Source organism: Seriola dumerili, unplaced genomic scaffold (assembly GCF_002260705.1).
Source record: "Seriola dumerili isolate Sdu_G_001 unplaced genomic scaffold, Sdu_1.0 BDQW01000068.1, whole genome shotgun sequence".
Classification (NCBI taxonomy): Eukaryota; Metazoa; Chordata; class Actinopteri; order Carangiformes; family Carangidae; genus Seriola; species Seriola dumerili.
This window is the reverse complement of record NW_019174323.1, coordinates 2,839,021-2,861,361: the sequence shown is the minus strand read 5'-3', so window position 1 is coordinate 2,861,361 and position 22,341 is coordinate 2,839,021. Positions and strand designations below refer to the sequence as shown.

The 22,341-nt window shown below is 41.6% G+C and overlaps 3 protein-coding genes across 6 annotated transcripts in view; 1 reads left to right on the top strand and 2 right to left on the bottom strand.

Moving 5' to 3' along the window:
- Nucleotides 1–337: 337 nt before the first annotated feature.
- LOC111219851 (26S proteasome non-ATPase regulatory subunit 11B) lies at nucleotides 338–7,281 on the bottom strand. 2 transcript variants are annotated; one of them, XM_022742683.1, is made up of 13 exons: nucleotides 7,183–7,281; nucleotides 6,007–6,108; nucleotides 5,632–5,828; nucleotides 4,287–4,344; nucleotides 3,676–3,870; nucleotides 2,423–2,567; nucleotides 2,230–2,290; nucleotides 1,760–1,822; nucleotides 1,440–1,565; nucleotides 1,152–1,187; nucleotides 999–1,050; nucleotides 749–891; nucleotides 338–645 (listed from the first exon to the last, which is right to left on the bottom strand). In XM_022742683.1, the coding sequence occupies exons 1-12, from the start codon at nucleotides 7,271–7,273 to the stop codon at nucleotides 749–751; spliced, it is 1,269 nt and encodes a 422-aa protein (XP_022598404.1). In that variant the 5' UTR covers nucleotides 7,274–7,281; the 3' UTR covers nucleotides 338–645. The 2 variants fall into 2 exon arrangements, with proteins under 2 accessions (XP_022598404.1, XP_022598405.1); XM_022742684.1 differs by having other exon boundaries at nucleotides 338–640.
- A 958-nt stretch (nucleotides 7,282–8,239) lies between these two features.
- cdk5r1 (cyclin dependent kinase 5 regulatory subunit 1) lies at nucleotides 8,240–10,998 on the top strand. Of its 2 annotated transcripts, none has more exons than XM_022743428.1 (2): nucleotides 8,240–8,570; nucleotides 9,831–10,998. In XM_022743428.1, the coding sequence occupies exon 2, from the start codon at nucleotides 10,070–10,072 to the stop codon at nucleotides 10,976–10,978; it is 909 nt and encodes a 302-aa protein (XP_022599149.1). In that variant the 5' UTR covers nucleotides 8,240–8,570; nucleotides 9,831–10,069; the 3' UTR covers nucleotides 10,979–10,998. The 2 variants fall into 2 exon arrangements, with proteins under 2 accessions (XP_022599149.1, XP_022599148.1); XM_022743427.1 differs by having other exon boundaries at nucleotides 9,828–10,998.
- A 5,459-nt stretch (nucleotides 10,999–16,457) lies between these two features.
- Nucleotides 16,458–22,341, bottom strand: part of myo1d (myosin ID) — a 108,516-nt gene continuing 102,632 nt past the window's right edge. For both annotated transcript variants that reach the window (XM_022742487.1, XM_022742488.1), the window contains one exon: nucleotides 16,458–21,704. In XM_022742487.1, the coding sequence (XP_022598208.1) occupies nucleotides 21,548–21,704 (157 nt within the window). In that variant the 3' untranslated portion in view covers nucleotides 16,458–21,547. The remainder of the gene's footprint in view (nucleotides 21,705–22,341) is intronic.

Genomic DNA, 22,341 nt, shown 5'->3' with positions numbered 1-22,341 from the left:
AACCAAAAACAAATAAAGTGAGTTTAATACATATCTGAAATACAGTGGGGACATAACTGTTGGCGTTAATATGATGAGGAAAAAAATAAGAGCTAGAGGGAGCTCTCTGACCAAAATTCAGTATCCCAAGGAGTATCCCAACCTTCCAAGAACTGAACAGTGTGCTTCTGAAAAGATATGGACACAAAGGAGAAAGCCTCATTTCTGCAGGCACAGCTGCTAGCAGCGTCTGAGGCCACAGAGGTCAATGTTGCACCTTTGAGGTTGCAGTGGAGTTGGCTTGAGGTTTGGTAAGCCCCAACCTTATAGCAGATATAAACATATATGTATTCTTAAACCTTTTCATCTTTTTATTGTGGTTGTACAATATTCCCTGATGGCCTGATTTGGCCGCTGAGTGTTATACAGAATCCTGAAGAGATATCAAAATTAAAGAGAAGAAAAAAAAAAAAACAAAAACAAAAACAAACAAGAGAAGTGATGAAATTGTCCGTTGAGGGAGAGGAGGGGGGAGTTTGATGGGGGAATCCTGTTTGTTGCAGTTTGTGGGACTTTTTGTTGCTCTCCCTTGTCCCCTTCTTAAAATGTTACACACGCTGGTCAAACACACACAGTTCCTCCATCGCACTGCCGTGGCAATCTACTCTGAGGATGAGGAAGAAAAAAAAAAACATTTAGCAGAGAAGAAAGAAGGAGCATGAACGCCTTCATACCTTACAGAATTTTTTAATTTTTTTTTTTTTTTTACCTATGTCAGCTTCTTGGCTTTGTTGTAAAGTGAATCCACGACTTTGCTCATGTTCTGAATTGTTTCCAAGGCTGCTTCGTACGTTTTGTCAACTGGTGGTTCCTCAAATATGATCAAGACGCCTTCACCTTGGTCAAGGATTCCTGCAGCAGTGTAATAACATATATTACAGCACACTGAAAACTCCTGTGCTGCCTGCAAAAGTACGTGTCTGATATTTGTTAGTACAGGCAGAGACGATTCCAATTACCGTGAAACTTTTTGTCCAGAATCATCTGTGATAATTTCCTCTCAACATCCCCCTATAAGGTAAAGAAAAAATGAATAATAAAACCCACATTTAAGAGATACAGATGACGCTTTTAATGCCCAAGAAAAATTGGAAAACTGCAAAGAGACTTACCTTTGACAGTTTGATTAGACCCGATATGTGTTCTATCTGAAAACAGAATGAGAGAGGCGAAACTAATTACTGCCTTAATCTTTCTTTTTTGTAGAAATGATGAAGAACAACAGGACAGGATTGCATGGTGCAATAGGTTACTGACACGGCCACTGCTACACCGAAATCTCTGACCCACAGTTACATTTAAACCCGTCCTGTCTGAATAGAAACTTCCAAGAAAACAAAACCCAGCAAGGCTTCACGGCAACTTTCCTTTGTAATGCCAGGCCTGTAGCAATTCATTACCTGTACTCTGGAAAACGGTTCAATGACTCGGATGAGGTTTTGTTCCAGCAGGTTGTCATAGAGCTTGGCCAGGTGAGTGTTGATAATTGGGTCGTCCCTCAGTTCTGCTTTGTACTCTGTTAGGGCCTGGAAGATACAAAACTTTGACTTTAAAAACTTGAAATACAGCAAGGTTTTGTAATCAAAAGTTCATTCTTCAAGTAGAGTTCATGTCACCCAGCAGCAAAAGAGAAAACAAAACCAAAAAGGCTAAATGGAGTTTGTCTTAGTTGTATGAAAAGCCATTAATGCAGATCTGATCAAACTAAAAGGATTCTTACCTTTTCAAAGTCTGCTAATGATCTGTTCTTGCTGGCCTGGGCAACACACTTCAGTGCATCTGTCTAAACAGATAAAGACAGAAAAGAAAATCATGAGTGTCATTCTCCAGAGAAAAGGCTAAATGAGAACAGTGAAGGTCATTTTCTTTTAGAATGACAAAGACAGAAACTGAAGTAAACATAAAAACTGTGACACTGTGACCAACAATAAAAAATTCAACAACAAAAAAATCAATCAATTTCAGAGTGGACAAGTGGCCATATTTGTTTTATTCACAAAGTGTTTCAGAGGGTCTTCTAAACAAAGCTGAGAGCAGTCCTGCCCTCCAAAACTTCTATTTCATTTACTTATTATGTACCTGGAGCAACATCCAGGAAAAACAAAAACAACAGATGTCTGAAAAGAGTTGAAACAAATGACATCAACGTTTCGTCCAATCTGCTGTGAGTAGAACATGACCGGTACTTGCCTGTCGGCCGGCGTACCGCAGGGCCAGTTTACCACTGATCAGGGCTTGAACCTCCTCTGGTCTGAAAGAGTAAATTTACAGAGAAATGAACAATCAAATATATGATTTTGAATGATGGACATGATCAAGGGACCATATGTGAATGTCAACGAAGGTTCAACAATAAAACCTTGAGTTTTTAAGTACTACTCACAAGTTGAGCACAATTTTGCACAGGAGCATGTATTTGAGTGCAGTGATGGCTCTGGGGCTGTCGATGGAGTCGTAGCCCTCGAAGGCCTCAAAGAAGTAGGAGTAGGCCGTCTTCCAGTCCTTCTCCTCTGCTGCGTGGATGATCCCTGCAGCAGAGACGACACAACACCACAGTTACCATCTATAGTCAAAACAAGCCTGACATGAAATGTCAACAGAAACTGGAGGAACTGGCTGGGCTGAGGAAAAACATTGTGTGATTGTGCGATTAAAAGTGTAGTCGTTTCCTGGCTGTTGCCCGACACTGATCACTACTTTTTTCTAGTTCACACCGCTGCTGCGATGCCATGAATAAGCACGATGCTATCATACCTCACAGCTCTTCCGCCTTCGCATTAGTAAACACAAACTGTGTGACTGAGATAGTTATCAGTGTAAAATGAGCTGAGTCACTGAAGAACACGGCAAATACTCCAACCAAGCACCCGCTGAGAAAAAAAGAGTAGCCCAGTGATTGGTTTCCAATCATATCAATTATAATGATGTGATACAAATCCAATTTAAATTCTATAGGGTAACAACGTATCACATGACCACAAAAATTATATTACGCTAAACTGCCATGAAATTGTTCTTCAGTTTAATTTGATTAATCAGAGACTCATCAGTTTATAATGCGTCACTTGTCACGCTTCTTGAAACAGGAGGAAGAAAATGTCAATTGAAAAGCATTATCTCGTGTGTGATTCCATCAAATGATAAGACTGTGTGTAGAATTTGAATTCTGCACACACAGTTCAAGGTTGTCTAACGCCCCCCAGTGGCAGTCATCAAAAATAGACACTGTAGTAGGCAACGGGTTGTCTTTACTGTTCTACAAACAAAAACGTATTCTAGATTCTCAGAATCATCTGGAAGACGCTACAATCACACACAAACTCATACATAGTGGCTTCAATACATAATCCTCTCATCCTGCTATGACTATTATAAACTTTCCCAGTACCCTGATAAAGATAACCCACGTTTTTTGGCTTTGGTCATGTGTGAACCACCTTGAGATAGAAGTCATTTCAGGGAACTGAGCTATCGTTAATATTAGAAGTTACACCTGGTCTTTTAAAATGTTATTGCCAAATCCGTTTCGTAGCTTGTTTTTCCTACCATGGTGCCTGATGGTAAAGCTGTCAAATAGCAATAATGTCACTTTAGCCCAGGTGAGCTTTGGGAGTTAGGACAGCAAACACATCTGACCTGACTGCATGTCCAGCGCTGCCTGGAGCTTTGGAGGACAGTAGATGGCGTTGGCGGTGGTCCTGGCTGAGGTGAGGGCTGCACGGGCCTTGGGCAGGTTACTGAGAGCGTGGTACGTCTTACTTTCCAGCAGCTGAACCTCCACCAGAAGAGCTTTGTCATCCATCTTTTTCAGCTCCTGGAGCAACTGGGTGCCTAAGGGGAAGAAAATAAATGAAAGTTAATGTCATGCACATTAACTGTTGCTATAACTTTGTACAACACTTGGTAAACAGCTCGGGGGTAAACGTACAATTATAGTCCTGGTGTGTGTTGTTCTTTCTCCCTTTCTAAGTAAAAATATGTCTAACTACTTTGCAAACTGGGTCAATTTGGCACAAATTTCAATAAAAAAGAAACTTTTACACATTGGAGGAATAAGACTGCAAGAATAAAAAATATCTTTTGAAAGTATTTGTGTTTCTTAGTGGACTAGAAAACATCTGGGTGGTATTCAATGTTTGATAAATATGTCAGAGCCAATAGCAGTGCCTGTCTATTTGTAAAGTCTCTGATGCAGGAAGACAGATGTTGCCATTTACTAACAGAAAGCCTCGTCTCTCAGCACTCACCCAGTGCCAAGGCCTCCTGGTATCTTTTGGTGTCAAAATAGAGTGAGATCAGCCGTGTCTGAAAAAAAAAAAAAAAATAGAGTGCTGTTAGACAAGCAGAGAGCAGCTGTGCCAATCTATTGCCTTACAGAAACACTGCAGCATGTATCACGGACCTGAAAGACAACAAACATCAGTCACAACAAAATTAGACAGGAATCTCAGCCTTCCTCACAGGAAGCCAAAACAAGGCTTTCTGCTCCATGATTCTTGCACGTGTGAAACTGATAACTGATCATTTAATTTACTGATCCTTGCAGACTATTTTCCAGGCCTCTAACGTACAGCCTTTTGCTTGTTTTCGTATTTATCCTTTTCATTTATACCCACATATCCACATTTTACCTCTAAAAATAGAAATCAAGATTGTAACATTCATATTGAAAGTTTAGTTGTTTTACTTTAGGTGTTTTAAACCTGTAGTGCATATCAATTGGATGTCATGAGATGGTAGCACATAGCACTATTAACAAAGTTTCCTTAAACTTTTTTTTTTTGTCCCATTAGATTATTCATAACGTGTGGCCCAAGACAAACCGCTGCCTGTCTTGAGAGCGTCCTTCTTCTCAGCTTCCACTCATTCATACATGCCACAGTTTCATTACATAGTTTTCTTCTAAGTACTAATACGACATCTTGTTGATCCAGTATTTTGTAATTCAGCCAAAAGCTCTAGATATTTCTGGCTGTGAGTGTGAACCTGCTGGCAGTCATTTGGTCACAAAGCCCATTCTGGCTGCGTAGCAGGGTGATGACATCATAGATGGCAGTGTGTAGTAGATGTATTAACACCTCTTGTTGTCACTTTCTTCAGGCAAAGTTTACAAATTAGCTTCATCACATTTATCGAGTTTATTGCTTTCATTTGGTTTTTACCCAAAGTAATGCCACAGCAGCGGTGTTGCATAACTAATGACAACCAAACGCTTAACTATAATCTGCACAGCGTCTCCCACTCCATGAGTCAGAACATGTTAAATTTGATCCCTCCCACAGCTGCTATTTATGTTTGGGGATATTGCTTTTGTTTTCACTATCATTAATCATAAACAGTGTTGTATGTCAGCACTAACTAGGGTTAGATGAGAGGATGAATACATCAGCTGTAGGTGGTAGTTCTATCTATGGCAAATGGCCCATTAAAAAAAACAAAAAACAAAATAAGCACTTTTATATTTCTGCCTTGCCAGCAATCCATGTGTCAAATGTATTGCAAATATCTAAACTGTAATGGCACAGTTGGTGCTCTATAAGTTATTGCAATAGCATTTGATAGCACCCACAAGACTATACTAATCCTCCTTACCTCCAGAGCCTGTCGTAGGAAGGTCCTCTTCTCGGCCTTGGCCCACTCAATGCATTCAAGACACAGCTCTACCTCTTGCCCTGTTGCTGCCTCCATGTCAAGAAAGAGGTCCAGCAGGGAGCGGACCAGCCGGGCCGCTTTGGCCTTGCTGATGGAAATCAGGAAAGGCCTCACAAATTTCAGGAGACCTCCCAGTTCTGGAGACAGACGCAGAAGAAAATATATCGCAGATATTTCAAAGCAGTGAAAACATAAGGCAAATAACATCTCCCAGTCAGAATGGAATCCATTAGATTATCTTTAGGTTTAGCTGCAAAACAAATGACTGATGACTGACAACAACTTCATCATAACCTTTCAGAGTTTAAACATTACCTGCAGCCTGTCCTGTCTTGGCCAGGAGCATACCCAGCTCCAGGATGCTCTGTTCTTTGACCCTGACAGCTTCCTCATCGTTCTCCTGAACATCTCTCCTCACTGTTGAACAGAAGAAACAAGATGATATTAGAAACAATTTATTAATTTAAATGTATTAAATGTATACATGATGCAATCTGTGAATTTTCAAGAACCATAATGTCCAAATAAAGTTTGGTTTAGTTTATCATATTGGAAAAATGTCCTTCAAACTTTCCAAGAGCCCAATGCAATTGCTATTTCTGTCCAACCAACAGTCCAAAACCCAAACATATTCAATTTACAAGGATGTTAAACAGAGAAAAGCATCTTTTTCTAATAATAATAATAATAATAATAATAATAATAATAATAACAACAACAACAATAATAATTGTGAGGCTATAGTCTGTTAATGTTTGGTTTTATGTTTGTTAAATTACTTATACCATTGTCAAAGTGTTCGTGAGATAATTTTATAACCAATGACTAATATCTTGAACAATTAATCATTTCAGCACTACCGAGAAATATATAAATGTTCCGTCAAAATGTCAGGACTGTTGACAGCTAATGAGCTGGTGTGACAAGGCAATTTAAGGACAGTGGTGGTTGTGGGAAATGGAACTATTTACAGAAGACATTAATAAAATTTCAATTTATTCATAAGTGCATGGAACCACAAACACAGAATAAAATCTTGACTAATTACACATAAATGCCCCGTTGACTATGTTGATAACACAGGTTAGAGGCTTTTGACAACAAGCTAACAACGTTAGCCGCAACAGTAATCATGCTAAAGTGATAGCCTTAGGTTTAGCTGATGGTAGTTAGCTGGAAAATTGCGGTCAGTGACATAACATCACAAGACCCAACAACACAGTCAAAAACACAACATTACTGATAACTACTACATATTTCACGCCCAGGCCTAAACTTAGCAGAGATGCTAACGCGCTATCTGGCTAACAACCACTAGCAATTACCGTTGCCCACCGTTCAGCAGTGAGTCAGCACGGCACACCGCCGGCTCCTGCTACTGAACGCCACTAGCTAGCTCGCTAACCCCGCTGCCTAACACTGCCTAAGAAATTACATATCGCGGTGGTCAGATGAATATTGTCCATCTCAAAACGCCAGCTGAAAACCCACCTATTGAATGGAGAATGTCGATAGAGGCGTTGCGGTCCGTGCTAATGAGAGACTGGGCTCTCTGAAACTCAACCACTGCTGCAGCCGCCATCTTCCTTATTCAAATGCTGCTTGAATGAAAACTACGTGCGCAGACTACGTTACTTAGCGTATGTGACGTAAGGGTACGACGGGATTTAAAGGCTTTTGGGAAATGTAGTTTTATATATATATATACATATATATATATATATATACATATATATATATATATATATATATATATTTTTTTAAGGGGTTGTAAACATTCATCAGAAGCTCCTTTCCATGTGAATTTAATTTATAGGAGCTTTTGTATTCGTAACGTGTAATGTATGCTATTGTGTTGTTAATAGGGTTTCTCTTATTATGAGTAGTAGGACAATATGCTTATGTTTGTTGAAAATGCTCAATGCAGTATCAGAGAACAAAACATTAATTTACATCTACTGAATCTAGGTAATAGCCTACGCCTGTAATCACCATATTAAGACTTTTCAAGTATTATAATATGCCCTTCTGGACACCTCATATAAAATACATGATAATTAATTTCTCTCTAACTCTATCTTTTCTACTGTTAAGTCTTTAATTTGAAAGTCGATCTGCAACATTGAAAATCATTCATTTAGTTTTCTTTACATGATGCTAATTTATCACAGAGTAGGTTAACATAGAGTAGTAAAAATAAAAATCTTTTAAAGTGAGTGTTTATAGCTTTGTGTGAAAACCTCAACTGGAGGACTAAGGGTATTATAGACTGATTGAGATCACTGTAAAGCCTAAACAGCGATTAAAATAGGACAATCCTGTAGCCCAATGCAAAGCTCCTATACTCAGTATAGGGTTGCCTATGGAAACCCAAGGCCACTTCATAATCGCTTTGAGAAGAATGCAGTTGGTGCAAACGATGTCATGAAGAAAAACATCATTGGAGTTCATTGGGTTCAGTTTGCATGACCGCCTGCTGTGTGTGGCTATAGGCGGAGTTGTTTCCCAGCAGAGACAGCACCGCGCACAGAGCGCAGAGCGGCGCCCCACCACCGCCTTTGCGTCAACCATCCTCACACAGTCAGTGACACAACACAACATCAGCCCTCGCAGCATCCGCATCTCACGGCCAGGAGGACCAGGAGCACATCCTCATCTAAGCATCCATTCCACAACTGCCTACCATCGTCTGCGCACCAGGCGTGTTCATCCACCGCTTGCTTTTTTCTTTTTGCCTCGGCTCGGATTATTTTCTGTGTTGCATTTTTATTCTCCGAGATGGTTTCATGTTTTAATCGCGTTTTATAAGGAAAAACAGGCTCGAGACACGGAGCATCATCTATACAGCGCAATTATTCTCTCATCAAGCTGGAGATCTGGTAAGTTTGATTTCATTTTGGAACTGAAAGTGTTGCACTTGAGGTCGCACAGATTCGTGGATTCATTATATTTGAAAACAGATGATGCGCAGCTACATCCAACTGGGAAAAATATGGCAATAAATTGAAATGAATTTGAGATATGAAGCTGTAAACAACCAAATTCGCCGACATGTTGTGAGATGTTAACGGATACAGGGAGAAAGGATGAGGATTTGCTTTCATTTTTTTAAGCCACCGCCTATTATGGCCAACATTTTCATTTCGACGCAGATGCTCAGTTTCAGCACCATGGAGAGCACCCGATGTACACAACTCCACCACATCATAGGAGAGAAAAAAAGCCCAATAAATCCTTTAATTTTACTCCAGTGAAGTCACATGAAAAGCTGATGTTTTGGAATTTCCTCCAAAACTGATCAGTTAATCATCAGACTGATATCAGGGTGATGGAATGAGCGATCGAGCTGCTCGGATCCTGCGCAAGTGAGCAAAGTCGATCCATCGACTGGCTGTCTTTCACATGCACAGGCTGCAGCGAGGAGCGAAAAAAAAAACATTACGTGCACAGAAAAAATCATTTATCTCAGTATTTTAATGGAGGTGATTTACATGACATGACCTTGGCTTTGTGCTTTTAATCTGCTGAGTACTGAATACAACCGCGGCGACCTTCACCTGTTATTATGGTGTTTACGTTTCAGTCTTCCATTTTAGTGCGAGGGTGGCGCATGGCTCAGTGTGACTTGTCGGCCATTGCCCATAAAATATGGATCTCTCATTGTAAAATGTTCATGAATTCATCATATAGGATCAACTTTCAATCAAATATACTGTCGATGGCTGATGTACAATCACTCATATTATTATGATTTCCCTGTGTGCATTATAATCTCCTGCAGATGAGCTGTAGCACAATTTCACACCAAGCTGTTTTTAGTATTAGGATCATAGCCTGCTTATTGCATGTGCAGCAAAGCGGGAGATCTATACTCTATACTGAATTAATGAGTGTAAGCTATAGGCTGAACCATTCCACCACTTACTGAGTCAGATCAATACTGCTAATAAGGCTGAGGATCTGTCAGATAAACCACTCGTTCATGAGAACATCACAGACCTGATGATTGTGATATTATCTGAATAATTAGATTTAATATCAGATCAACATTCTTTTTGCTTGTAAACAGGGATAAAATACAGCGAGGTGGCCCTTCACCAATTATTTTTCTGATTATTGATCTTTTCTGTTTCCAGCAGTGGCCATCTGGAGACGCAGACAAAGAGCTGAAACACAACAGAGCCTGTTCCAGTCGAGGTGATCGTTATTCCCTCAGAGGACAATCTCCTTCCAGACTTTAAATGCCCAGCGGCAGCCTGTAGCCCGGGACTCTCAGCTCCCAGAAGCATTGAAGCACTGAGACCCTCAGGATCTCCCCTGGCAGACGCTCCTCTGACCCAGTGCGGCTGAAGCCCCTGGACGCCTCCCCGCAGTCACCATGGGAACCGTGCTGTCCTTGTCACCTAGCTACCGAAAGGCGGCTCTCTTTGAGGATGGACCGGCCACTGTGGGCCACTACACGGCCGTCCAGAACAGCAAGAACGCCAAAGACAAGAACCTGAAGCGCCACTCGCTCATCAACGTGCTGCCGTGGAAGCGGATTGTAGCGGTGTCAGCCAAGAAGAAAGGCTCCAAGAAGGTGCAGCCCAACGGCACCTACCAGAACAATGTCACCCACCTGAACAATGAAAACCTGAAGAAGTCGCAGTCCTGTGCTAACCTGTCCACCTTCACCCAGGACCAGAGCACTCCAGCTCTCACCAAGAGCTCCAACAACACAGCGTCCTCTGTCAAGAAGGCCCCCCTGACCAACTCCAATGTGGCCCCCGGGACCCCTAAGAGGGTGATCGTCCAGGCCTCCACCAGTGAGCTGCTGCGCTGCCTCGGGGAGTTTCTGTGCCGGCGTTGTTACCGGCTCAAACACCTGTCACCCACTGACCCAGTGCTGTGGCTGCGCAGCGTGGACCGCTCCCTGCTGCTGCAGGGCTGGCAGGACCAGGGCTTCATCACCCCCGCCAACGTGGTCTTTGTCTACATGCTGTGCCGCGACGTGGTCTCCTCCGAAGTGGCCACGGAGCACGAGCTGCAGGCCGTGCTGCTCACCTGCCTCTACCTGTCCTACTCCTACATGGGCAACGAGATCTCCTACCCGCTCAAGCCCTTCTTGGTGGAGAGCTCCAAGGAGACCTTCTGGGACCGCTGCCTGTCCATCATCAACCTGATGAGCGCCAAGATGCTCCAGATCAACTCCGACCCGCACTACTTCACTCAGGTCTTCGCCGACCTGAAGAACGAGAGCCAGAAGGAGGAGGAGAGGAGCCGCCTGCTCATCGGCCTGGACCGGTGAGGGGATGCTAGGGGGCGGGAGCAGAGGGGTCAGGGGAGGTGGGGCATACTCCAGTCTGGCATTTTGACAAGTTTGAACCGCATTTGTGATTCTATTTATTTATTTATTATTGTCAATCCTGCAGTTGGATTAGGCCAATCTGGAGGTGTTTAACATTTATAACAACTTTAATAAGGCTGATGACAGAATCCTCAGCTCTGGAGGGAGGCTTGCTTATTTTGACTGATGTGTGTATTATGTTTGAGGGATAACAGTTGCCATGGTCACCAAAAATGGGGCAGAAGAGCAGCTTTTTGCCTTTCACATCAGCAAAGGATGGGTTTCCTGTAAACCTGCGGATGAAGGCAATGATACATAAACAAAAAAAAAATGCCAGACTTGAGTAAATCCTTTGCTAACATACAGATATATATCTATATGAAATACTGAAAATCTTTAAAAAAAAAAAAAAAAAAAAAACAAAAAAAAAAAAAAAAAAAAAAAAACATTAGAAAAGGAAGCATACATCTACAGCATTGAATGTGGACAGGACTGAGGCCTCAGCAGCCGACCAGTGACCTTCTGACTGTTGTGATGTGCACTGCCTACTGCAGGAGGGTGAGGGCCATCGCCTGACTGACTGGCTTTCTTCATGCATCACGGATGAGCAGGCAATCCCCACCCCACCCAACCCTCACCCGCCCCCCCGCCCCCCCTGCCTGGCCCCGGCTGCAAACCCTGGCTCTTTTGGAATGCCAACACCTACGTCCCCAACATTCATATGGATACGATGGACACTGTTTGTTTGGTTTTTTTTTGCTGCAATGCATATCTGGCCATCTGTGGAGAGAACAGCAGGGGCCATCGTTGCTAAATCCATATTTTAGTGGGTTTCTGTTTGCGGCTCTGCAACAGTACGAGAGGGGGGGAGGGGGGAGGGGGCGATTGGATGGACAATAAGCAAACATTGCATTGTGGGACTTTTGATAAAATAAAGACAACAAACCAGAGGACGTGTGGCCAATGCTGAGTGGTCATACTGTGTGTGTTCAGAAAGACCTACTTTATTTTCATCTAGAAAAAAAAAATAAAACAAGTTACTGGATGTTTTGCTCCCCAGAGGCTTACACCTATGGAGGCTTATTTATTGCTTTTCTGGAACAAGTTTTCTTTGATTTTTTTTTTCTTTTTTTACTTAGAAATGTAATGTTTTGCACGTGTGCCATGCAATTTTACAGAGTTTCTGAGAGGAGCAGGAGCAATCTTCTTCTTTTTACTTGATTTATAAACCAACTGCATCTGCATTAGAGAATGCTGTGAACAAAGTGACACTAGTTTATTTAGCTATGCTTGCTAAAATAGGCTATTTGTTTACCAGGGAAATTGTTTTTGTACTTTTGTCGATAGGTTGTGTTGCAACCACTTTTGGAATGATGTTTGATTTTGTGCTTATGATTCAGCATAGAAAATGTTAAAACAGTGCCATATCTTTGATGGAAATCCCACAGGTCTGAGAACACTCTGAGACACGAACGACGGGGTGGATTTTCATCTACTAATAACTACTTACTGACACCTAATTTATTGCCATTTACGTATTTATTATTTAGGCACATTTAATGTAAAAGAAAGATCACGGAGAGAGACTTTGGAAAGGGAAGGACTGGGGGGAGTGGCTGGTCTTAGAAGGTGTGCTTATCTTTGGTGGGAATGAAGATTGATCTGGTTTATGCAAATGAATGTCGCGGGGATTTATCAGTGAATATCCAATTCAAAAGCTCATAGATCAAAACCAATGTTAAATCTGACCATCACCAAAGTGACATCATCCAGGACACCTTGACAGAACAACACAACACTTAAGACAATGCCCTGAAAACATCTGTTTTTTTGTCCTGCAACACTGGCCTGCATGAGGAGCCGACACATATCAGACAGAAAAAGCACACACATTTTTTTTCCAGGGGAGTAAATGATTTCAATGACGCCTGTTCACTATCACTGCGGAAAAGCACAGGTTACCTTTGAGGATCATCCATCAGCATCAGCTCTGTGTAAATCACATGATGAGCTGCACTGGAGGATGTGAGGCGACCTCCATAGGAAAAATCACATTTTTAAGATTTTCAATCAGAGAATCCACAAGACTAAAACGACATGCTGCAGCGTGCAGTGGGAAGACCATGGCAACCAAAACAGAAAGCAAGCAGAGCAACTGAGACAGACCTATGTAGCTTTTTATTTCCACAGGAGAGAAGGTACTCCACTGTTGGTCGACAGCCACTGCAACTCCTCGCTGTCTCTGTAATGACTGCAATCACTGGAGAAGCTACAGTATTTCCACTCAGAAATGTATTAACTGGTTTTCACATCTCAACTTCATATAACAAAAAAAAAAAGAAATGTGTGCACTTCTTTCCTTTGCAGTGTTCTGAAAGTCTGTCTAAAGAAAAAGGCCTCTGTCATGTTTTAAAGTGGAGAATGAAAGGTCTCCGTGCTGCTGCTGCTGCTGCTGCGTTTGTGGGAATCCGAGAGAAAATGAAACAGCTCTGACGGCCACAACCTGTGGCTTCCTCTGCTGTGCGACTGTGGCCGACACACAGAGTTAGATCAGTGAGAGAGACGCTTCATTTAGAGTGTTTGTGCCGGCACAACAGGGGGACACACACTTTGGATGTGCATCTGCTTCTGGCAGAAAGAAAAGCAGGGCATTGGGGTAAAGGGCCTCAAACAGAGACCACCGAATCTTTTTTTTCTCTCTGTCCACCTGCCCCCCCCCCTTCCCAACTCACTTGAAATGTGCCATTTTATTTTTTCTCCACTTTGCATCATTGAGTAGTTGTTTGAAAAAATACTTTCAAAAGCTGATAAAATATGAAAAAAGACTCAAGTGATAGTTAAAGATTTCTGTCAAAATTCTTTTCTGTATCTTGTTGCGTACTTTGTAGATAAAAAAAATGAAACAGTGGTTAAAAACTTCAAAAAGAGAGGCATTCAATGACTGCATGTGTGTGTGAATGTGGGTGTGATTGTGTGCGTGAAAGGCAGCGTTTTATTTGTACAGATGAATGTGTGACATGTTGTTTTCTTATGGACACGGAGCATACACCAACCACACTGGAACTCGGACTTGGTTCACCGTCGGTGGGGTGAGGGAGGGGTGTCAATGCTGTTCAATAAAAATCTTTTTTTTTTTTTCCTTTTTTTGAAAAAGACAAAAAAGCTGTTGCTGTAATTGAAACTTTTTTCAGTTAGTTTCTGCTTATTTTAATTTATTTTTGTACTGTGATGGAAAAATAAAATGCACTGATCGTTCAAGGCCGTCGCTTGTCTTTTTATGCCTCTTGACTCTCACAAACACAAGACATTTGGCGTGCCACACACATTCACACCAGGAAGCTGCTCAGTACAGCCACAGTCTGATGTGACGGTCTCTGGGTTTTACTCAGAAATACCTCAGTGGTGGTAATGAAGAAGCGAGACTTTCCCCACCTAGATTTATCCCCTGACTGGGAATCAAACTTGACACCTTGCTTTTCAATCAACTCTCTTGTTTGCCTGGTTTTCACTGACTTGGATCAGAACCAAATTGTTGTTTTTAGGTAGAAAAATGTGGGTGTGAACGTCCAGTTCCGCGTGACTGCAAAGTTTGTCTGGTTTGCTTTCTGCCTCCTTCTCCCACCCTCAGCTGTCACCAAACAGTGCTGATTAGTGTTTTCTCTCTGATTGAAGGTGTCTGTGTGGCCACTTGCTCTGGTGCCTGGTCAAAGGTCAAACATCCTTATACAGCACGTTGCCTCTGCTGGCACAGGTCTGAGACCAGTTGACTGAAATCAAGTCGATTTTATTTATAGAAGGCCAAAACCACAAATCATGTTCCAGAATACGACACCTGCTATCCTTAGAGCCTCTTTTTGGAAAGTGAGAAACTCCAAAGATCCCAGACGAAAACATCTACAGAGACAAAATGGTGATGTTCATATATACAGGGGTGATCCTAGATTCTGGGGGCGCCAAGGCAAAATCAAAATCCATCAAAGAAACCCTCCCTTAATACAGACTAATGCTACAATTCACAGATGTCCCCTAAATGCCTCACATGCAGGCAATGAATAGATACTACAATTTGCATGCTCTATAAATGCTTCAAATGCGGGCTATAGGTAGACACTACAATTTGCAGATGTTCCCTGAATGCTTCATATGCAGGCAATTGGTAGACACTAGCTACAGCACACATCATCATAGGCCCCACTTTGGGGGTTTTTGGGGGCATCAGCAGTGAACTGTACAGTGTCTTTATGGGAGGTTAATGTTTATAATTGTCATTGCACAATGTGCCAATATAAGGGGCCATCAGGAGCCCCTTTTCTCCTTGGGGGCTCCAAGCATTTTTCCTGGTTTGCCTCTGGTGATGGTGCCCCTCTGAATATAGTATATAGATAATAATGTCATGTAGATTGTAAACAGAACAGCCACAACCTTTTTGTCTGAAGTACCTCCACAGGCCGGTCAGCTAAGTTAAAACAGTGCTTCTCAAAGTGGGGTCCCCCAGGGGTCGTTGGAGAGTTAAAGTACCTCCATCAACACCACACCACTCCACTCATCATGTTTCAAATGTGTTGACTTGAATTGATTTAAAAGAGGATGTTAGTTAACATTATTGATTATGTTAAAGCGGGTATTGTTACAGTGATGTTTATGTAAAATCAAGACATAATTATCTTTGAACTGTCTGTGATTGGGCCTGGTTTCTTTTTTAGGATTTTTCAATAGATGTGGTTTGCATTTCTCCAACTAACACTTACGGGTGGTAGAAGATAAAGGTGTCAACCTATCTTCATTTTCCCTCCAAACACAAACACATGGATCATTATTTTAAAAATCAAATCATGTCAGTCAAATCTTCCCATGTCCATGTGCATCTGGCTGGGAGTCAGTGCTGAAACTCCACATCTACTAAAAGGCCTCTCACGTGGATTAGTCTTGGTCAGTTCACTCCTGCATATCACTCTCTGTCCATTAGTTCCCATTTATTCAGCCACCAGGTCAGTCGGTCCAGTCTTACTTAGTCACTGCCCTTGTGCGAAAAAAAAGGTCATCCCACTCTCTGCAGCAGACAGTCATCCATCAACCAGTGGATTATCAACCCCTGCTGACGTAGCTGGCCATGGTTGACACGGGGGCAGTGGGAAGCGGTGTTGTCATGCCGACTACAGGGGTTTTAGCCGTCCCAACGTCACCCGGTGCAACAGCTGTTAGTGGGTGGATTACAGTTGAGCTCTACCCGCATATCATCACATCACATATTAGACACTATACGACTGCCCTCGGGAAACATTTGAGTCAACACATCAGTCTCTTACAACCACCACACACACACACACACACACACACACACACACACACACACACACACACACACACACACACACACACACACAATAATATCAACACCAGCTTACAGATATTGAAGCAAATAAATTTATTAATAAGGTGATTAATGAAATAGTTTTCATTATGGAACATCATAATGCATAATCTGCATTTATACAGAATACATTTGCAACAACAGTTCCCTTTAGACTTGGTCTGGATATTACAGTATATCTATGGTATGTAATAGTGAAATATTAAACAAATATGCAAAATATAAACTTATTATAAAATTAGGCACATACTGAATGAACGGTGCATACATACAGATTTTGCTTAAAGCCACAGAATAAATTATAGAAAATGGAATTTGTTACCCTTTGGCTAACATGGACGGGTCTCGTGTCAAATACATGAAAAACAGTGAAACAGTGAAAACTGGAGGAATGTACATGTTAAACACTCAACACAGAGAACAGTGAAGGGAAGAACACAATGGCACAAGTCACCTACTGGTAATATTCATATTTCTAATTCCTTCATGCCCGTTTATAAAGGGGGTAATTAGATCAAGCCTGTGGTTTTTAAATCTGCGGAAAAGCTGATAATCAATTACATGATAAAGTGATCACTGCTGAGAACATTAAAGCACAAGTCTGATGATGCTCTACATTTCTCTTACTGTCAACAAAACCAAAAATACATTCACCCTAGTAACACGTATCCAAAGCCTGATACAGATTAGTTGTAGTTTATTTTAAAACCAATCTGTCCTGTTGTACCAAATGTGTATCAATACACTGCTGAAAATAGTCCCCAACAAATGCACTATTTCCTCCTGTTTGAGCAGCGTTTACTAAAAGCTACAGTGCCCAGCTATTTTAGAAAACTGCTTTCACTTATTAAAAAATATAAGTTTATACTCCTGTCCTGTTTTCACTGATTTCTGTCTTCAGCAGGAAGCAGTGGAGCCACACACAGGTCAAGATGTCAACTAGAGCATTTGTAGCATTTTTAGATGTAGAGCATTTTGGTCTGTTCATGGGAATCTGTTTAAATTAACAAAAGGTATGACACTATCCTTATATTTTATTAGGATATAGATCCACTCCTGGTTAACATACTGAGCTTTGTCTTATTTTTTCTCTGCTGTGTGATACTCCTTTTGTTTGACTTGCCTTGTTGCTGGTGTACTTTCTCTTTCCATTTCCATGCCTCCTGGGCACAGGACGGCTGAAGGAAAACAAAAAAAAACAAAAACAAAAAAACAAAAACAGGAAAACCTTCACTGCCCTGCAGGACGGTACAGTCAGCCCAGCTGGGCGAGGAGCCAAGTGATTTGACAGGGGAAGGGAAGTGGAAAAGGAGGGAGGGAGGGAGGGAGGGAGTGAGGGAGGAAAAAGAAAGCAGAGGGAGTAGAGAAGGAGAGGAGGCCAAGTGAGGCTTTGTTCACCAACCCCCTTCGCCTTGAGAAAGCGAAGAGAGAAGCGCTGAAGTGAGAAGTGACACGGAGTCCATCCTAATGATAAGCGGTGAATAGCCGAGCAGAGAGGAGAGGAAGAGCCCTGTGGGAGATTACCATGCTGAGGGATATGGAGAGCTGTGGTGTTATAGTCCACACACACACACACACACACGCACACGCACACGCACACACTCATCACAGGCAGTCACTGCACCTAAGCTGCATTCAAAACTGTCTATTAACGCTCCCGATGTCACTTCCTTAATCCAAACTATGAATGCACCAATTTCCCCAAACAACTCCTTCCTGCTGCTTATCACACACCAGGACGAGGTCATCCGCCACAGAGCCGTGAGGTAGAATGGAGATTTGCCTCTTCAAAGGACAGGGGTGCTCGCAAACTAATTAAGATAAACGACTTGTTCAGACAACAATTAGAGGGCCACTGTGCTACTGTGGCTATAGTGACCGCTAACAAGTTTTCCTTCCTGTGGAAGTGAAGTCGACAAGAGCGTCCCCAGTCTCCTCAACTAGGCCAGACACCCAGGGAGCGTGGATTCATAACCTTGGGCAGTCGATCCTCTGCCCACAGTCAGTGCTCTTTACTCAGTCTTCACACAGAGACAACAAAGATATGTGTCTGTGGGTAGAGAGGCGAAGCAGTGTTGGTTCTCTCATCCTAAGAACTGGTAACAGTTACTCTCACGTCACTATGACGACCTCAATATCAAGCTAACAAAATCATCCCATCCATCCATGTGTCAGTTCCTTCCATATTCCGCAATGAGGAAGTTCTATAATATAATATAATAATAATAATATAATTCTTATACAGGGGTAAGAATTAATTTGCCATTCTTGAGCTTTCGACCATATCCCATGATCTTCATTAGTAGATAAGAATCGTCATGAAACTGTAGATGGTAAAATGATTGTTATTTTTTTTCTGAGCAGCAAGTGCTTCTTGTCCATGTTGACTTCAAAGCTGAGATTTAAAGTTAATCCCTGACGGACAATTCCATTTAGCAGCTGTTCTGGAGCTTTCAATCACATCACATGATCTTTATCAGCAGATGGAGTTTTCGTATTTGTAATGCAAGTCTATATGTTCAAATTATAATTAGAGCATTTTTGATGCAGTTTTCCTTGTGTTGCCTTAGACAAATTGGAGCCGTTTTCCAGTGGCAACTTGTCTCGACAGCGCTGACCTTCCAAAATGTAGGAAACTGTGGTGGCCTTTTAGCTGTGCCGCACCATCAACTTTTATTTAACCTCCTCTGTCGGACTAACTGCACAAAAGAGCACTGGTTTGCTGATAGCTGTGAAAAAGACATCCATAGTATAAGCTGGCCTTTGCTATAAACTTTGTGAGCATATTATCCTGTTAGCCACTGAGCTAATGAGCTCATTAACTGACAGCTTGTTTTCTCACTTACAGTTAGCAAGCTTGCTAGCTCAGAGAGCTTTTCCCCTTCATTCACTGATTAAAAGGGTGAACAACACCGAGAACAAAATTCCTCGGACAACCATCGCAGCTAATTAGTGCTAAATCTTACATTTTAAACCTCATGTTCCCGGCAGGCAAACATGTTAGCGGTTAGCTCACTGAGCCCTACATCCCTGTCACCAAGTTTCTAGAAACACAATCATTCATTCATAAAAAAATGTGGATGAATTCCGCTGTGTTATCTTTGATGTGATCAGGTTTTTAAAATGTTTGAAAAAACACATGAATTTGATCATCTACATCTACAACTCCATTTTCTGATGAAGCTCAAGGAACACGACTGACAGCTCCAGTACGGCTACTAAATGTAGTAAGTGTTTTCTTAACTGCTGTTTCCAAGGTCAAGAATTAGCAACAAAAGCACATTTCCATAACAGATAGCCTCTCTTTGCCTTTCGTCCTCAATCTGCGGATGTTCTGTTAATATCAAACACGCAGTATTAATCTTCATCTCGTGAGCTTCTGTTCTACAATGGCTGGACGAAGAACATATCGTAACGTGCCAACACCAGAGAGAAAACCAACAGCTTGTGAGAACAGAACGAACCAAACTCTGAGTGTTCAGTGCTGATGATGTGATCAGTGCAATTTGGCTCCAGAGAAGTGAAGGGAAATTAGCAAGATCAGATGAGAAACACGTCTCCTAACAGTCTAGCGTTCATACAAAAGAAGTCATTCCCATCATTAGACAGGGAGGTAAAGTAAAGTAGGACAGCAGTCTGATTGCAGACTTCACACCCCTCTGCCTCCACTCCTTCACCGTGGCCACTAGCCAGGCTCTCAGTCTCCTGAGCCAAGAGGAGGAGAGCGAAAAGAGCTAATCAACACACACACACATACAAAGTACACACACTTCCCCCACACACACACACACACACACTCTCTCTCTCTCTCTCTCACTCCCTCTGATGAAGGGGATATTTGTCAAGTGGAAGACTCTTCCACAGGACTAAGGACCACTACAAGGCATTAGGCTATTCACTTAACACAAAGACAGCAAATGAGACTATGTTCAGGGGCTGGAGTTCACATGGGATTATACAGTACTGGCCAGCAACACTCTGTTGCCAAGCTAAAGCATTAAATCTAACACTTGAAGAGAATATGAACTAAAAAGACCTCCTGGAAAAAAGTAATGTTTTTGTTATCATCTACAGTATTATTCAGTAATCATTATAACCCTCTGTACACTAAACGCAGTATAGGTGCTGTGCATACACATATTAATGGTCTTATGTTGCTCAGATAGAGTATATTCTAACTTTTAATACATAAGCAGTATACGAGTGTTATAAAAGTAGAGACGTTGCAGTAGAGAGTATAAGACGCAGGATTTAAATTATTTGATTTTAGCGTTTCGTACGAAGCAGGCTGCCAAGTTCAGGATATGCTCAACACATCCTGTGACTAACAAACTAACGATGAATTCGATTTGGAGTTTGTGCATCAGATGCTGCCTGAACCACTGAATCACATGTTCTCACTCGCTGTTCTGCTCCTGTATGTGATTGTAAACACAATGAACTAGTCTTCAATTAAAGGTCATCTAACATTACTATTCCTTAGAATATATCCACAACTAGTGTTTCAAAGCAGATAATCAAAGCTGACTAAGAATCTGAAAAATATAAATATAATTTTTTTTTTTTAGGGGTTTCACTTTTTGATCTGGCTCCCACACAGGAAGCTGCAGGGATTATAAATTCCTGCAAAGCCTTTGGATTTTTTCTTTTTTCCTATTATGCAACATCAGTGGTTCTGCGAACAGTTGCCGCATAATCTCTTCTCACCTTAACTCACAATAATCAATCCACAATAAACTAAATATTGCACAAAGCAAATCATTTGAAATTTGGATTTTAAAAAGAAAAAAAAAAAAACACCACTTTGGTGAATCATCTTGTAGTGCATATTTTTGTTAAACCTGTTAAGCTAATAACGTTTTGCATGTAGGTGTATTGTGCATTTCCTTTTCACTGTAGCATTGCATAGAAATCTACAAAACAGGTCAAATTTGGCATGGCTTTGCAATGTGAGGATTTAATTATCTGAATCCTCCTACAGAGCTGCTATCCACAATGTCACGTTATCAGCAGTTCTGCAAAAAAAACAAAAAAAACAAAAACAAAAAAAAGAACGAGAAGTGAATCATCAACATCGTCATCATAATCATCACCATCCCGGCCTGGTTTGAAATCAGCTGTCACTGTCCTTTTCTTTTTTTGTTTTCTTTCAGCCTGGTTTAGTTGCCAGGAACAGCCAGGATGTAACCAGATCGGCTCTTGGTGAAGTCCGGATGTGACTGGTTGATCTTGGGCTCGACGATGACCGTGCACTTCCTCCCGTTCATGCTGCACTGGATGGGACTCACGATGTTCACCTGCAGCTTCCTCTTCTCACTGCAGGGAGGACATAAAAGATAGAAGAAGATTTATGGTATCATCTAGGTTCAGTCATACATTTACTCATATTACAGTCTTAACATAAAGGCAACGCAACCTCAGTGGATTCACATTACATTCAATCATAGCCTAATTCACAGGAATAATAAATGCAGATCCATTAGTGACCTGTGCGTGAGTGTCTGTGTGTCTGTGTGTGTGTGTGTGTGTGTGTGTGTGTGTGTGAGAGAGAGAGAAAATGTATGAGAGGCTCTTGAGGTCATAAATCATACGCAGCATCATAATCTCAGAAAAACCCCACTACTGTACTGTAAACACTCTCACATGCTCAGTCATGCTAAGGGCCATAAATCTCACTTGCTCATTATTCCCTTTTTTGTATTGTGGGAGCGAAAACTATTGTGCATGAGAACGATATTGCACAGAGAATAATTACACTGTGAAATAGAAGATTGACGTAGAGAAATTATACTGTGTATGAGAGAAAATAGTAATGTGTGTTATTGAAGAAGAATTTTCAAAGAGTCTGTTGAGATCTGTAATGATTTTGTGTTGGCCAATTTAATGTAGCTAGAACCTGAGAATGGTTATTGGGCTGCACTTATACAGAGCTTTTCCAGTCTTATCAACCACT